This window comes from Alexandromys fortis, unplaced genomic scaffold, assembly GCF_014885135.2.
Source record: "Alexandromys fortis isolate MF-2015 unplaced genomic scaffold, M_Fortis_MF-2015_v1.1 scaffold_58, whole genome shotgun sequence".
Lineage (NCBI taxonomy): Eukaryota > Metazoa > Chordata > Mammalia > Rodentia > Cricetidae > Alexandromys > Alexandromys fortis.
Genome location: NW_026067940.1, coordinates 3,838,098 through 3,854,755, shown reverse-complemented (window position 1 = coordinate 3,854,755; position 16,658 = coordinate 3,838,098). Strand labels below are relative to the sequence as shown.

General features: G+C 41.2%; 1 protein-coding gene across 2 annotated transcripts; it reads left to right on the top strand.

The window, feature by feature from the left end:
• Positions 1-834: 834 nt before the first annotated feature.
• Positions 835-14,804, top strand: Ube2t (ubiquitin conjugating enzyme E2 T). 2 transcript variants are annotated; one of them, XM_050147570.1, is made up of 7 exons: positions 835-946; positions 7,507-7,678; positions 9,371-9,440; positions 11,470-11,575; positions 12,100-12,198; positions 12,323-12,406; positions 14,439-14,804. In XM_050147570.1, exons 2-7 carry the CDS (start codon positions 7,570-7,572, stop codon positions 14,583-14,585), a joined length of 615 nt encoding a protein of 204 aa, XP_050003527.1. In that variant the 5' UTR covers positions 835-946; positions 7,507-7,569; the 3' UTR covers positions 14,586-14,804. The 2 variants fall into 2 exon arrangements, with proteins under 2 accessions (XP_050003527.1, XP_050003526.1); XM_050147569.1 differs by lacking the exon at positions 835-946 and adding an exon at positions 975-1,121.
• Positions 14,805-16,658: the final 1,854 nt, after the last annotated feature.

The window sequence follows — 16,658 nt, the reverse complement described above, 5'->3', positions numbered from 1 at the left end:
TGTGTGACCGGGGGATCAAAAACGGGCAGAGTATGTAGGAAGACCTGGGTTTGATTTTCAGCAGTGAAGGGGGAGGGGAAAGGACAGTCATCCTACCGTGTGTCCGCGCAATGGGAAGGATCTCTTTTTGCACTACCCGTAACTTGCTCAGCTTTCATTTGAACACTTCCTATGGTGAAGAAATCTACTTTGTCCACTTTACTCTTCAGAGTCCTGGAGGAATGCTCCATTAAGAAGAATTATAAGTTAATTTTATTTTTCTTTTCCCCAGTTGGAGGAAATCTATATAGCTTAGGCTGATCTCAAATTCTCGATCCTTTTATCTTAATATGTCTGCGCTATCATGTTCGACCTTTATCTTCCAACTACTGGTCTTAAAAATGAAGTGGTAGTTTCCCCTGGTGTTACTTAAAGCCTTGGGCAACGTGGCGCGCGCCTAATTCCAGCACTCGGGAGGCTGAGGCAGGAACGCCAGGGGTTCCAGGCTAGCCTGAGCTACATAACAAGTTCCAAACTAGAGCAGGGCTGTATTGCAAGACCCCGTCTAAAAGAGCCAAAACAAAAAATAAAGACAGCTATTCAGCGGTCGTTTCTCCAGATTAAGAGTGGCGAGTTGCTTTCATCCTCGCTCCTGTAGGTTAAGTTCCCGGCCTGAGGAATTACAAGCACGCTGAGAGCGGGGACTAGGCATTCCTGGTACCACTGCGCGCGCACCAATTTGAAGCCTGAGTGAAGGGGGCTCACGTTCGGAGCGCTGGCCAATAGGCGTGCGCGCGCGTCTCCCGGGATGGCTGTGAACCAATCACAGTCATTCCTTGAGTGGGGGTGGAGTCATTTCAACGGTCTCTGGCGTCTGCACGGCCCTGCAGAAGCGCGCGGCGGAGGCAAGCAGAGCTGATGAGTAGTGGCGCCGGGGGCAACAGAGAGAACGCACCCCGAGATCACAGTGAGTCTGGGGAAGGGCTCCGGTGAGTCTGGGGAAGGGCTCCGGTATCCGAACTGCCCGGAAAGGAACACCGCGGGGAGAGAGAACCGCCCCGTGCGCGCCGAAGCAGTGTTACCGTCCTCCCTCCTGCATCCGCCTGGGGACAAAACAAAACTTTAGCGCTCCCGAATCTGAGGTGAATCGATCGTACAGGCTGCAGATTTATGAAGAAGCAGAGAGGGTGGAAAGACTGCGAATTGTCTTTTGATGTGGACGCACACTGAGGTGTGCAAATGTTACGACTAGTCAGTGCAGTGTAAGCATACGTTTGTGGGAGGTAATTACTGGGAAAGAGGCAAAAAAACATCAGTTTAAAAAACTGAAAACACCTGTCGGAGCTAGATTGTAAGGAACTTGTTGGTCATGGTTGTTTGGTTGGGAGTTTTGTTGTTTTGGGGACAGGTGTCGCTGTAACCCAGGCTAGACTGGAATAGACTTCCAGTCCAGGCGCTTCCAGTGGCTATGCCACCGAGCCGCAGCTCGGTAAAGAACCTTTACCTTTATGTTCAGAAAATACACGGTAACAGATGACTTTTAAACCAAAGGACTTTATTTTTATTTTTTATCTTTTACTTTATTTCATGTGTACAAGTGTTTGTCTGCATGTATGTATGTGCACCACATGTATGCCTGGTGCCCACGGAGGCCAGAAGTGGGTGTTGGGAATTGAAACTGAGTCCTCTGGAAGAGCATCCAGTGCTCCTGACAGTTAAACCATCACTGCAGCCCCAGAGGACTTTATAGATACCAGTTGTATTAACATACAGTGGTGGCACAGGCCTTTAACCCCAGCACTTGGGAGGCAGAGACAGGTGGATCTCCATGAGTTCAAGGCCAGCCTGGTCTATAGAGGGAGTGCCAGGACAGCCAAGGCTACACAGAGAAACCCTGCCTCAAAACAACAACAAAAGAGTCTGGTTGCTTCTTTGAGAGAACTTGCCTTTTTTTTTTCTTCCCCATTCTATCCCAACTAGCATGCTTTTCCACTGGGTCTCATTTTAAACAGATGACAGTTCATAGGCAGTTTTATTGTAATTGACTGTCAAAAGACAACTCTGTTCTCTCCTCCTGAGGATGCCTGGGTTGAAATCAGGTTGTCAGGCCCATGCAGCTAGCACCTTTACGCTCTGACCTATTTTGCCAGTCCCCCTATTTAGAAGGTTTTGTTTTGTTTGCTGAAAATCGTTCTTCAGATTTACTGTATAAAATAGCAGTGCTTCAGCCGGGTGGTGGTGGCGCAGGCCTTTAAATCTCAGCACTCGGGAGGCAGAGGCAGGCGGATCTCTGTGAGTTCGAGGCCAGCCTGGTCTACAAGAGCTAGTTCCAGGACAGGAACCAAAAAGCTATGGAGAAACCCTGTCTCGGAAAAAAAAAAAAAAAAAAAAAAAAGGCAGTGCTTCGTGGGCTTAAAGGAAATGATAGAGAGCCGGGCAGCTGGCGCATGCCTTTAATCCCAGCACTCGGGAGGCAGAGGCGGCGGATCTCAGTTCGAGGCCAGCCTGGTCTATAAAGCTAATTCCAGGACTGTTATACAGAGAACCCTTGTCTCGAAAACAAAAAAGAAAGGAAGGAAGGGAAGAAAAAAAATCTAAAGAAAATGATAGAGACTGGGTATGGTGATACCTGCCTTTAATCCCAGCACTCTGAGGCAGGCCAGTGTCTGAGTTTGTAGCCAGCCTGGTCTACAAATCAAGCTCCAGAACAGCCAGTGCTACAAAGAGAAACCCTGTCTTAAAAACAGAAAATGATAGAATTAAGATGGGAAATAGTATAAATCAGGGTGAAAAGTTACGAGATTTTCCTATTGTATGGAAGGGGAGTCAGAGGACTGGTTAATTTTACTTCTACTTCGTGTGTATAAATGTTTTACATACATGCATTTATTTTCACCACATGCATGGCTGTTGGATCCCCTGAAATGGATGGTTGTAAGCCACCATGTGGGTGCTGGAATCAAACCCAGGTCCTCTGTGAAAGCAACAAGTGCGCTTAATCACTGAACTACTCCCATCTAGTCGTCCGTTGTACATGCCCCATCGTGTCCTGTCTGTCGTCCATCCCTCCAATCCCGCTGGCCTGGAACTTGTCTTATAAACCAGGCTGCTACAGAATTTCAGTAATCCTCCTGCCTCTGCCTGCTAAGTGATATGGTTACAGATCTGTCTCACCACAGCTAACTATTTTTTTTTAAGCTGCTGAAGAGGTATCTTTTTTTTTGCATTAACTAATTTTATTTTTATATATGATCAATACATATTTTTATTTTATTCTGATCATGTTTATTCTGTGTGTGTGTGTACCATAGAACATGTGGGAGGATCGGAGGATATCTTACAATAGTTATTTCTCTCTACTCTCTCCCCCAACCAAGTGCTGAGATTATACTCATGCACCACCACACCCCACTTTTTGTGTCAGTTCTTGAATTAAACTCAGGTCCTCAAAAGATACATCAAGCATTTTACCAACTGAACTGTCTCCTTAGCTCTAATTTTTTTTTAAGCACACGTAGAACATGCTGAGCAAGACCCAACAATTTTAAAGGATATAAATAGCATGTTAGAAACCAATATCAAGACTGGGTTTGATGGTACATGCCTGTGGTTCCTAGCAAATGGGGCACGGAGGCAGAAGGATATGGGACCAGCATGGGCTATATGCATAGAGACTTCCAGGCCAGCCTGGAATATGAAGGTATGTCAAAGATGAAAGAATATTGTTTAGATCAAAATTTGGAGGAATGAAATATAAATTGGAAAGCAATATATAGCCTTACATTTAAAGAGAAAATTTGAAAACTGATGATATAGTTCAGTTGATAGAGGACTTGCCAAATCTCCGTGAAGCCCTGGATCAATCTCCGTTGCCATATAAATTGGATATTGTGGTGTACACTGGTAATCCCAACTTTTGGAGATAGGGGATCAGAAGCTCAAAGTCATCCTCAGCTACATATCTCGGGATACAGGAGACTCCGTCTCAATGCAAATGAGGATATGAGGATGGGGTGGGGGCAGGGAGTTAACCTGCAAAGGAGGAGCATGACAATCCGAACCCTAGTCTGAAAAAGAAAAATGAAGAAAGTACAAAGATGGCAATAATAAAGATAGGAACAGAAACTGTTGTAATTAAAATTTCAACAGAGAAGTATTTAATGTTATTTGTAAAGATAATAGAATTGATACATGCCTGGGAAAAAAATAAGGAAAGGCAAAAAAAAAAATGGTCTAGCCCAGGTTGGCCTCAAACTCAAGGTGATCAGAGATCCTATCTCACACTCCCAAGTGCTAGGACCACAGCTTAGTGTCACCTAAGCTTGGCTAAACCAGTTTGTTTGTTTTGTTTTGTTTTTTGAGGCAGGGTTTCTCTGTACAACAACAGTCCTAGCTGTCCTGGAGCAAGCTCTTTTGACCAGGCTGGCCTTGAACTCATAGAGACCCACCTGCCTCTGCCTCCCAATTGCTGGGATTAAATGCCCAGCTTGTATAATACTTTCAATATTTTTAAGTGGATTTAAATTAAAATTTAATTTTCTCAAAACATTAACACCAGCACAAGGTGGAATTTTGCCAAACAACCATTTCCTAGACTATCAGTATATTAAAAAGTCACAATACTTCCTAATTCATTTGGGGAGACTAGCATAACATGGTAAACTGATAAGGACAAAATTAGAAGAAAATGAGGTATCAAATTTTAGCCTTCAGCACAGCGTTGAAAGCTTTCCCTTTGAGGCTTAAAATCAGAAAAGAATATCAGGTGTCAGTTCTAGCCAAGATGAAAGTTATCTCCAAAAAGAAGATAAGAAATGAATTAGGGATAAACATAGATGGATATTATTGACTATTAATTATAATTACCATCCGTCTTCCTAACCCCAAGGAGATTCAACGTCAGAATTAAGGTTTTTAGTTAAAATCAGTTATATTTATGTATACTAATAAAAATAAGTAAAAAAAAAAAAAACCGGGGATTTTGTTTTGAGAAAAGGTAAGATGGTTAACATTGGCAATTTAATTATAGAATCTAGAGTCAGCTAGGAGACAAACCTCTGGGCATGTTTATAAAGACATTTCTAGATGGATTTATTGAGATGGGAAGACCAACCATAAATATGGGTGGGATCATTCTGTGGACAGGGGGTCCCTGGCTGAGTAAAAAGGCAAAAGTGAGCCGAGCACCAGCTGTTACCTCTGCTTCCTGCCTGTGGAAGCAGGTGCACGGTGACCAGCTGCCTCCTATTCCTGCAGTGGTGCAGTCCCTGCTACCTTGGACTGTGTCCTCAAGCTGTGAGCCACAGTAAACGTTTCCTTCTCTTATCTTGTTTTTGTCTGGTATTTTGTCACAGCAAGGGAAAAAGTGACTAACACAGAGGACCTCACACTGTGACCCAGGCCAACCTCAGACCTAGAGTAATCCTCCTGTTGCAGCTTACTTAATGCTCTAATTACACCTGTGACCAACCACACGGGAGCAGAAGGTAGCTTTGTTTGTTTGAGACAGGGTCTCATACCCAACACTGGCCTCAAACTACATAGCCCAGGATGGTGTGCTACTGATCTTCCTGCCTCAGCTTCCCAATTATTGAGATTATAGGTGCATGCCACCCATGCCCATCCTAATATGTGCAATACTTATTTACTTTATGACTGTTTGACTATGTAGACTTCTCCCACCCCTCACATATACCTTTAGTAGTGCAGGGTCTCGCTCATACTAGGCAAGCATTCTACCACTAAGTTACATCCCTAGCCCATGAACTAAAAACAATTTAAATAAAAAACGAAAACAAATAAGCTGTAGCAACTGGGATGGTGGAGTTTTGATTCAAAATATTTCAGATGACAAATGGAAAAAATTTGGAAGACTAAAAACAGATCCACACATGTTTGGAAATTAATTTATGGTAATATTAGAAGGGCAGAGTTTCCTTTTTTTTTAAAAAAAAATAGTGCTGGGACAATTGGTTATTCATTGGGGGGAGAATTAAAATTGATCATCTACCTCTTACTGTGCACAAAAACAATTAGTAGCTGGAAGATTATAAAGAACAAAATTATATTTTTAAATTATTTTTATTTTATGTGTTGACTATTTTGCCTGCATGTATGGCTGTGCACCACATCCATGCCTGGTGCCCAAGGTATTAGATGTGGTTGAGAGCTACAACATGGGACCAAACCCAGGTCCTCTGGCAGAGCAACAAGTGATTATCAGCCCTGAATTATCTCTCCAGCCCAAAAGTTATAATTTTTAAACTTAAAGAATATATAGGAAAATATCTTTAAATGTGAGTGTATGGGAAAAATTTTAAATAGATTAACATTAAGAATATATTCATAGGCCAGGCAATGGTGGCACACGCCTTTAACCCCACCACTGGGGAGGCAGAGGTAGACAAATTTATTTGAGTTCAAGACCAGTCTGGTCTACAAAGGGAGTTCCAGTACAGCCAGAGCTACACACAGAGAAATCCTGTCTCAAACAAATAAGCAAACAAAAGAATACATTTATTAGCTGGACCTGGTGTAGGCTGAAGGTAGGAAAGTCACAGGTTTAAGGGCTTCCTAGTGTAGAAGGAAGTTTCTGTCCCACCTGGTCCCACAGCCATTCAGTCCCAAAGAAACACATGGAGGATTATATTAATTATAATCTGTTTGACCTATTAGCTCAGGCTTATTATTAACTAGTTCTTACAACTTAAATGAATCTATAATTCTTATCTTTGTTTAGCCATGTGGCTTAGTACCTTTTCTCGGTAAGGCATTCTCATCTTGCTTAAGGTCAGCTCGAGCAAATAGAGCAGCTAAGGGAGACCTATCTCAAAAATTAAAAAAAAAAAGGATGAGTTAAAGCTTATAAGCTCTTGGTTCACTTCACAGCACCGTAAGGAAAAGAAAGATGTGTTTGTCTAATTTGTAGAAAATAAGATAACTTGTGAGATTATATTTATAATGTAATCAAAATAAGAGTGTCCTTTAGGTGGTTACTAGTTGAGTGGATGTGTTTTTGGGTGTTTAGATGACAGAGACTTTGAGTATGTTTGGATGTTGATGACAGAAAGATTAGGAATACTAGAATGAGGTGGGCTAGTTGATAGAGTGAGTTCCCTGAAGAGTTAGGAAACTGTAGAGTCCATAATACACAGAGAGAATGTCATACACTTAAACAGTAACTTACAAGTGTCTCCAAATGTTGGCTGCATTGTTCTTGCTCTCACAAAGCATGTAGACTTCACCTAGCTACCCAATCTCTCTTTGCTCAGGCATGCTTAGGATACATTTAAGAGCAGAATTGGACCCAGGCTCTATCCTCATGATTTCATACTTTATTAATGGAGGCAGACATCCATTTTAAGCTTCTTAAATTATTATTATTTGTAAAAGTTTATGCAAAAAATGGAAAAGAGTCAGGCTCCCTTTGTCACAAGAGTATTAAGAATCTGTTCTTCATTAAATTGAAGCTGTGCTGAAAATGCTAGTCATTATGGCTATTTCATGGTTGCTTCTTTTCTCTTCCAGTCCACCCCCACAAGACTTTACTGTGGAGCAGTGAACTGTTTATGGTTCCTTTTACTTGAGATCATGCAGAGAGCTTCACGCCTGAAGAAAGAACTGCACATGTTAGCCATAGAACCTCCCCCAGGCATCACGTGCTGGCAGGAAAAGGACCAAGTGGATGATTTGCGAGCTCGTAGGTATCCCATCATGCCTGTGATGATGGTTGTAACCTTATTGGAGATTGTCCTAAAATTCACAAATTGGTGTATTTGAAGTAGGGAATAAGGTGAAGGAGCCCTGCCATCTTTCTTAGTTGGTTTGCTTTCATAAGGTCTTTGATGTCTTATATCTTTTACTGGTTTGTAATTAAGGTCATCAGCTAGGCATTAGTGGCACATATTTACAGTCCCAGGTTTCTGGAGGCTGTGGCAAGAGAGGAGGATTGCTTCAAGTTTGAAGTCAGCTAGGCTGCAGAATGAGATCTTTTCTGAAAGGTTTTGTTGGGGGGTGGGAGGGAGATGTTGGGACAGGGGAGATGGCTCTGTGAATAAGGGCATTTGCCATTAAGCCTAACGACTCATAATTTCTAGGATCCATATGGTGAAAGGAGAGAACCAACTCCTATAAGTTGTCCTCTGACCTCCATGTACATGCCATGGCATTGTGTGTATACACACAAAATATGTGTTATTTAAACAAAACAAAACAGGTTTAGCTGTTAGTTGTGCAGCAGTGTTTGAGGCCAAGTGACGGACAGGAAACACTGCATGGAGACTAAATTAAAACCCTCTTTGAATTACTGTCCTCCACCCAATTCCTTTTTTTATATATAGATTTTATTCTATTTGTTTGATCACGTGCACATGTGCGCAGGTGCCTGAAGGAGCCGGAAGAGGGTATTGGATCCTCTTGAGTTGGAGTTACAGGCAGTAATTGTAAGGTACCTGATAGGAGTGCCAAGATAGAACTTCCTTTGCAAGAACAGCAAATACTCTTTAACTTCTGAGCCATCTCTCCAGCTCTTACATCTAGAACTACAGGCTTTGTGAAGTTCATTTGATACAGTTTCTGTTGCTGTTTGTGTTGCCTTTTGAGAAAGGGTCTCATGTAGCCTGGGTTGGCCTCAAACTTTGTCTATAACCAAGGATGACCTTGACTTTCTGATCCCACCCCCTACACACCTCTGGAGAACTAAGATTTCAACCTATGCCATCTTATGGTGTGGGAAGTCCTGTTTATGTGTTGCTTTTATTGGTTAATGAATAAAGAAACTGTTTTGGCCTGTGATAGGGTAGAATAGAACTAGGTGGGGGTGCGGGTGGAGGGCACTAAACAGAATACTGGGAAAAAGAAGGCAGGTGGAATTGCCAGACACTTGTAGCCAGCCACCAGAACCTTGCCAGTAAGCCACAGCCACAGGCAATACACAGATGAATAGAAATGGGTTAAATGGGTTAAGATGTAAGAGTTAGCCAATAAGAAGCTAGAGCTAATAGACCAAGCAGTGACTTAATTAATATAATAGAGTTTCTGTGTGATTATTTCAGTTCTGGGCAGCCGGGAACAAAAAAGTGGCCTCCTACTACAGCTTGGCACACAACCTGGATAACTACATTCACATTAAAACCTGAGAGAACTTAAAAAGGAATTATAGGCAAAGAAGAACAGAGTTTAGCACAGTTTCTTGGTAGCCACAATTGTTTTTTCTAGATGGGCTCACTTACTATAACCATATGTGTTTTTTTATTGTTTCCTGTGAACCAAGTTTAGGGTTTTATGTATGCTAGGCAAGCACGCTACTGAGTTACATCCTCAACCCTCCAAATGTATAATTCAAATCATCTGATTCCCTTTTAACTTTTCTTCATCCCTTTCTTTTCTTAAGAAATATTGGGTGGAGCCAACACACCTTATGAGAAAGGTGTTTTCACGCTGGAAGTTATCGTTCCTGAGAGGTGAGTATGAATTAGAATCAGCTTGTAAGTGGGGCACAGCCAGTTGGAAGACAGAACAGAGTAGTATGTAGAGCATTAGTGTATTGATCAGTCATACCAAACTTAATGTTGTTTTTTTTTGTTTTTTTTTGGGGGGGGGGGTTCGAGACAGGGTTTCTCTGTAGCTTTGGAGCCTGTCCTGGAACTTCCTTTGTAGACCAGGCTGGCCTCGAACTCAGAGATCCACCTGCCTCTGCCTCCCGAGTGCTGGGATTACAGGCGTGCGCCACCACCGCCCAGCCAAACTTAATGTTGTAAGTCCTGTCTCTGGAGTTTGGTTTCCCTCTCTAAATAATGGACTACATCGTATCTAAAAACTGTGGTAAATATGTATTTTATATAACATAAAATTGGCTTTTGTGACCATTTAAGTATACATTTTCACACTGTTATGCAACTATTACTATTGTCTCCAGAACTTTTTCATCTTCCCAATTGTAACTTCATACCCATTACAAATCCACTCTGAGTAGCTGTCCCTGACACCAACCTTTGGCAACCACCATTGTTTTTTCCACCTCACTGTTAAGGCCCCTTCAGTCAAGTCTCCTTTCAGCTCTTTGTGTAGGATCAAGTAGAGGTGAGATGAGTATCTTAACTATTGAAACTGGACATCTGTCTACCAGGTTGGGTCCTGGCCCTGAATGAGTAGCTTAATTGTGTCATATATCAATTCTGAAAATAGACTGGGAATTTTTCAAGGTTTGTGTGTCACTTAAAGAGATATGAAAACTAAATACAATGTTAAGTCTAGTTGGAGCCTGTTTGTAAAACATAGCTGTAAAAAAATTTGGAGACTGGAGAGGTGACTTAGTGGCTGCTCTCACAGAGGATCTGGGTTCAGTTCCCAGCACCCATGTGGCAGCTCACAACCACCTATAACCCCAGTTCCAGGGGATCCTACATCCTCTTCTGGCCTCCAAGTACTATGCATATATATGATGCAGAGGCACACATATGTGCAGGCAATCACACATATAAAAATAAAATTTAAAAAATCCTTTTTCAAAATTTGGAGACTAGGAAGTTTGAATAGTAAATGGTAACTAGGGAATTACTTTACTTTTAAAAACTTTTTATGGTTATAATGGTATTGCAGTAGGACAGTGTCTTACTTTTGGGAGATACTTGATAGTGTTTAGAAGGTGGTGGTTTTCTTTTTTTTTTTTAAATATTTATTTATTTATTATGTATACAATATTCTGTCTGTGTGTATGCGTGCAGGCCAGAAGAGGGCACCAGACCTCATTACAGATGGTTGTGAGCCACCATGTGGTTGCCGGGAATTGAACTCAGGACCTTTGGAAGAGCAGGCAATGCTCTTAACCACTGAGCCATCTCTCTAGCCCAAGGTGGTGGTTTTCTAAGTGTTTTCTGTACCACTATTTCAACTTTTTGATTGTTGGCAAATGTGTCTTCCAAATGCTGTTTTTCTGACATTTTTAAAATGCCGTCATTATTTTATATATAGCTGCTAGTGACCAAGAAACTATTTAAAATTTAGAATGAGCCCTCACCCCTAACTTAGGCGCTAATAAAATTGATGAGAGTTGATAGCCCCTGGGGGAATGAAGAGTCAGTTTTTTAAAATATTTATTTATTTATTTATTTATTTATTTATTTATTTGTTATGGATACAATATTCTGTCTGTATGTCTGCAGGCCAGAATAGGGCACCAGACTTCATTACAGATGGTTGTGAGCCACCATATGGTTGCTGGGAATTGAACTCAGGACCTTTGTAAGAGCAGGCAATGCTCTTAACCACTGAGCCGTCTCTCCAGCCCCAAGAGTCAGTTTATTTAAGGCCTTTCATAGGTTAACCATCCTCTGGTGGATGGCTTCATATCCATGAGTGTATGGGCACCATTAATTGGACCTGTGAGCTATATTTATAAATAAATAAATAAAATTAAGTCCCAGTATGGTAATGCATGCCTGTAATTATGAAGCAGCACAAAAGTAATTTTCTGTTCTCATATATTCCCAGGTACCCATTTGAACCGCCACAGATCAGATTTCTGACTCCAATCTATCATCCAAACATTGATTCTAGTGGAAGGATTTGTCTAGATATTCTCAAATTGCCACCAAAAGTGAGTAGGGGCTAAAGAGTTGATTCTTCAGAGGGTTTCAACAGTTTTCTTGGTACTTAAAAGGCAGTGGTGGTGCACACCTTTAATCCTAGTACTAAGGAGGCAGAAGCAGGTGGATCTCTGTGAGTTCAAGGCCAGCCTGGTCTACAGAGTGAGTTCTAAGACAGTCAGAACTGTTATACAGAGAAACTCTTTCTCGAAAAAACAAAACCAAAAAAAAAAAGAGGGAAGCAGGAGGATCAGGAATTAAAAGGTCTTCCTCAATAACATAACAAGTCCAAGACCAGCACGGATTACATGAAACCCTGTTTCAGACAGACAAACAAAAAGTCCCTGGATTATATAAATATAGTGTCACATTCTTTTTGATCTTTTGAGACAATGTGTCACATAGCCAAGGATGGCCTTAAACTCCTGGTCCTTCTGCCTCTACCTTATAAGTGCAGAGATTACAGGCATGACTCACCATGCCTGGCTCAACAATGTCACATTCTAATACAAAAGCAATGTGCATTTGTGCATAGGGTGCGTGGAGACCATCCCTCAACATCGCTACTGTATTGGCCTCTATTCAGCTGCTCATGGCAGAACCCAATCCTGATGACCCACTAATGGCTGACATTGTACGTATCCGCGTGTCTTTGGTAGCATATAGCTTACTTTATTTGTACTTTTAATACTTCAGCAGCTAGAGCTGAAGTTCCAGCATATCACTGTTTCTCTGTCTTAACTCTGATTTCATTTCAGTCCTCAGAATTTAAATATAATAAGATAGCTTTTATCAAGAATGCCAGGCAATGGACAGAGATTCATGCAAGACAAAAACAAAAGGTATGATATTACTAATATTGCCAGTTCAAGTATTATATCCATGGAGAGAGGAGGGCCTAATGAGCACCCACCCCTGACTGGGGCGCTAATAAAATTGATAGCAGTTGACAGTTGATAGCTGTGGGGATGAAGAGTCTGTTTTCTTTTAAGGCCTCATAGATTAACCATGCTCTAGTGGATGGCTCCACACCAAAGAGTATATGGGCACTGCAAATTGGACTTGGTGGTTTATATTTCAAAACACATAAAACAAAAACATTTTAAGGTCCAGTGTGGTGGTACATGCTTTTAATCTCATCACTCAGGAGGCGGAGGCAGGCAGATCTCTGTGAGTTTGAGGCTAGCCTGGTCTACACAGTAAGTTCCAGGCCAGCCAGGAATACACAGTGAGACCTTGTCTCAAAAAAAATTTTAAGTTAAAAACAAAAAGAGGGCACAATGTTGGAGAAAGATGGGGGGTGGATCTGGGTAAAGTTAGGGGGAGAATTAGGGAGTGAATATCATCAAACACATTGTATGAACTTCTCAAAGGATTAATGCAATAGAGATATACACATGTACATATATGTGTGTCTATACATATTGTAGTTTATGTCAGTAAGGAGTAAATATCAAACACATCATATGGAATTCTCAAAGGATTTATACAATATGAGATATATGCACATACACATATATATGTGTATATACATATTGTAACGTATGTCAGTAGGGAGTAAATATTGAACACATCATATGGAATTCTCAAAGGATTAATACAAGATATACACCTGTACACATATATATGTGTATATACTATTGTAGTGTATGTCAGTAGGGAGTGAATATCATCAAATATATTGATTGGAATTCTCAGAGGATTAATATGAGGTATAAACATGTACGCACATATATGTGTATATACTATTATAGGGTATGTCAGGGGTTGGAGAATAAGCTTAGTGGTTAAGAGGGCATAATCCTCTATCAAGGACCCTAACTCAGCACCCAGCATCCCTGTCAGGAGGCTCACAGCTGCCTGTACTTACAGCTCTTAGGGATCTGACACCTTCTGGATTCCACAGGCACCTGCACTCACATGTACAGAAACCCACATACATATGTACATAATTAAAAATAAAATACATCTTTTTTAAAAAAAGAATACAGATTTGTATCCCAGATCAAGCACTTACAAATAAACATAAATATCTAAATAATTATTAAATCTGCTAAATTCATAGTCTACTCTAGAATGGCTAGTTGAATTCCTTCTCCTGTTGTAACGATCTAAAAAGTATTTAACAAAATACTTAGATGCTCAACTGGCAGCTGGCTTCTTCCCTAACAACATCTGTTGACAGCACTAGAGGCAGGCAGCATCTGCTTGATATTGTTATGTTCTTGTGACAGGGGTGGAGAAAAGGTGACTCATTTTTTATTTTTTTTTCCCCAAGATGTTTTCTCTGTGTAGCTTTGGAGCCTGCCCTGGGATTCGTTCTGTAGACCAGGCTGGCCTCAAACTCACAGAGATCCACCTGTCTCTGCCTCTAGAGTGCTGGGATTAAAGGCGTGTGCCACCACCGCCTGGCTCTCATTTTTTTTTCTTGTTTGTCCTATTTAATATTGAGCCAGAGACTAATTACAAAAGCAATGAGAAGATCAGGTTAAGGGGGAAAGTTTTATTTCTTATGGGACCACTCATGGAAAAGGGTGTCTAAGCTGACAGAGTAGTTTGGTTTTTTGAGACCATATTTATATAGCCCTAACTGACTTGAACTTACTGTGTAGTCCAGGCTAACCTGAAACTGTAGTCCTCTTACCTAAGCCTCTTGTTCGTTATAGGCATACATCAATTATGTCTAGCTTTTTGAGTTGATAAAGTTTGAAGTGAAAAAATAAAGTATGTAAAAATAATTGATGAAGTTGTTTTTATATACATATATACACACTAAAATCTTATAACAAGGACTATCAGGAAATAGCATACAGAGCTGTGGCTTTTTTCCATTAGTGTAGTGTGGATGTTGTGTTTCACTCCCTCTCTTTTCAGGCTGATGAAGAGGTGCTAGACAACTCCTCAGAGCCTGGTGACTCTCGGGAGTGCAGCTCCGCACAGAAAAGGAAAGCCAGGCCACTAGGAGGCATAGAAAAGAAATTCCACCCCGATGTTCAGAGAGTTTGTCCTGGTCCTTCTTAATTAATAGTGTCTGTGACAAGGTGCTCTCTCTTGCTTGCTTTTCTTGAATGTTTTTCTTTGTGTTTGATGACATAATATTTGTACCTTATAAAAGACCTTGTATGTTTATGAACTCTGCTGTGCAGTGATGCTTTAAGGATAGTTTGTTTTATTTATCTTGTACATATGTATTTTGAAAACTTTTAAACTTGGAAAATAAATAAAACTTATTGTTAAGTATGTGTTTATCCTAAATGTGTGTCTGGGACTTAACTGGTTGTATTGCTATACAATCAGAATGTTAAAATATTTTGTCAAATTACCATCACTAGAGACACAGACTGTTTGAATAGATGAAAAATAGCTGTTAAAATCATTACCCTCAGGCTGCGGGAGGGCAGTTTTTCAGGAGCCTTAAAGCTGGAAGAAGGCAGTGTGCACTTTTGTCAGTGTTTAATTGTTTTCAGCTTTCACTCTGGTTTATATAGCCGGTCAAGATTATTGTAGTGTAGCTTTCATTTGTTCAACATTCTGTGTTGTTGTATGTTGGGATGGAATCTTGCTATGTGGCCAAGGCTAACCTCAGACGCACAGAGGAGTGTCTCTGCCTCCCAGGTCTGGGATTACAGGTATATACCACCATGCCTGGCCCATGACAAATATTCCAAACAATTAATTGCTAAACTTAAATCTTCTATTGTGATTTCATAATCTTTTGGTGGGTGTGGGGTGTTAACTGGCCAGCATTCTAACCTCTCAGTCCTGTTATCCCATTAAGTGACAGAGATAACAGATTAAAATATAAGTCAGTTCATCCCTATACTGTGTGAAAGACTGAATGTAAAGGCTGGAGCTGCCTAGACAGAAAGACTATATTATGTCTCTAACTGTATCCCAGTGTAACAGTGATGGTTTTATACACAAGGTAGCTGGCACATATGTACAGTGCATCTACGAATAAGTCTGTGTTCTGCATCTGCCGTGTAGGCTATTCCTACACTGTCACTCAGTAGCAGTCTGCTGTTCATGTACTAGATTCATACAAAGAAGACAAATGTGAATTTATCATTAGTGACAGGTAGCACTTACTGTACATGTGTTTGTGCGTAGGTGGGTGGGTACCTTATACATGTAGGAACCCAAAGGTCATTAGATCCCCTGGTGGAGTTACAGAAGGTTGTGAACCAAAATCAGGTCTTCTGCAAGAACAGTAAATGCTCAGCCACTGAGCCATCTCTCCAGCCCTTGTGACAGAATTCTTGGACCCACTTCTCAGAGTCAGTTACTATTCTCTTTTTTAAAGTCTGGGAATTCGTTTTATCCCAGATTTGCATTTTAACTCATTAGACACACTTAGAATTCCTAGATTGCCCTTGATTTGTCAAGTAGGGTGATTTCAGCTGTGAGGAAATGAGACTGGCAATAAGGAAATCCACGGCCTTCCTCAGTGGAAAGGAGTAGGGTACATGTGGATTGGTGGCTTCAGAGGTTCATCAGTGTCAGGAAGATCACGGGCACCCCATCTGCTTTACCTACTGCCAGCTCTCTCTTTGGCTGTTTATCCTTAAAGTTCTCTGAGGTGAATGCCAACAGCAGCCATACTTTCTTATGCGAATCCAGCAGGCCCCGGGGCTCTACTTTCCATTGAACCAAAATCTTTCATTGGTCCACCTTAAAAGCAGTCACTGTGCCAGGAAAATGCTCTGTGCTGGTTGGTTCAGGCTAAACCAGGTGCAAAGGTGGAAGTGATTTAAACAGAACAAAACCCTCTCCACACTAATGTGTCACATAGGCTGGTCAGCTCCACCAGTTCCCTCTCAGTTCTACTGCCGACATTCTAGTGTAAGCTGCCATCATCTTTCCCCTGCACTGGAGCCCATAGCCCTCCAGTTTCCTTGCCACTATTCTGTGGTGCTCTAGTTGTAAGAATATTCTCTTGACAATTCTAAGTCTGATTTAGCTTCCCTCCTGAGACCCCCTGCCTGAGTTCCGTTTGCAGTGAAGATAGCAAAAAAACTAGTCTATTTCCCTGACCATAAGACCCTTCATTCTTTATCCTCATTGCACGCCATTCCCCTTCTACACCTCCTACTT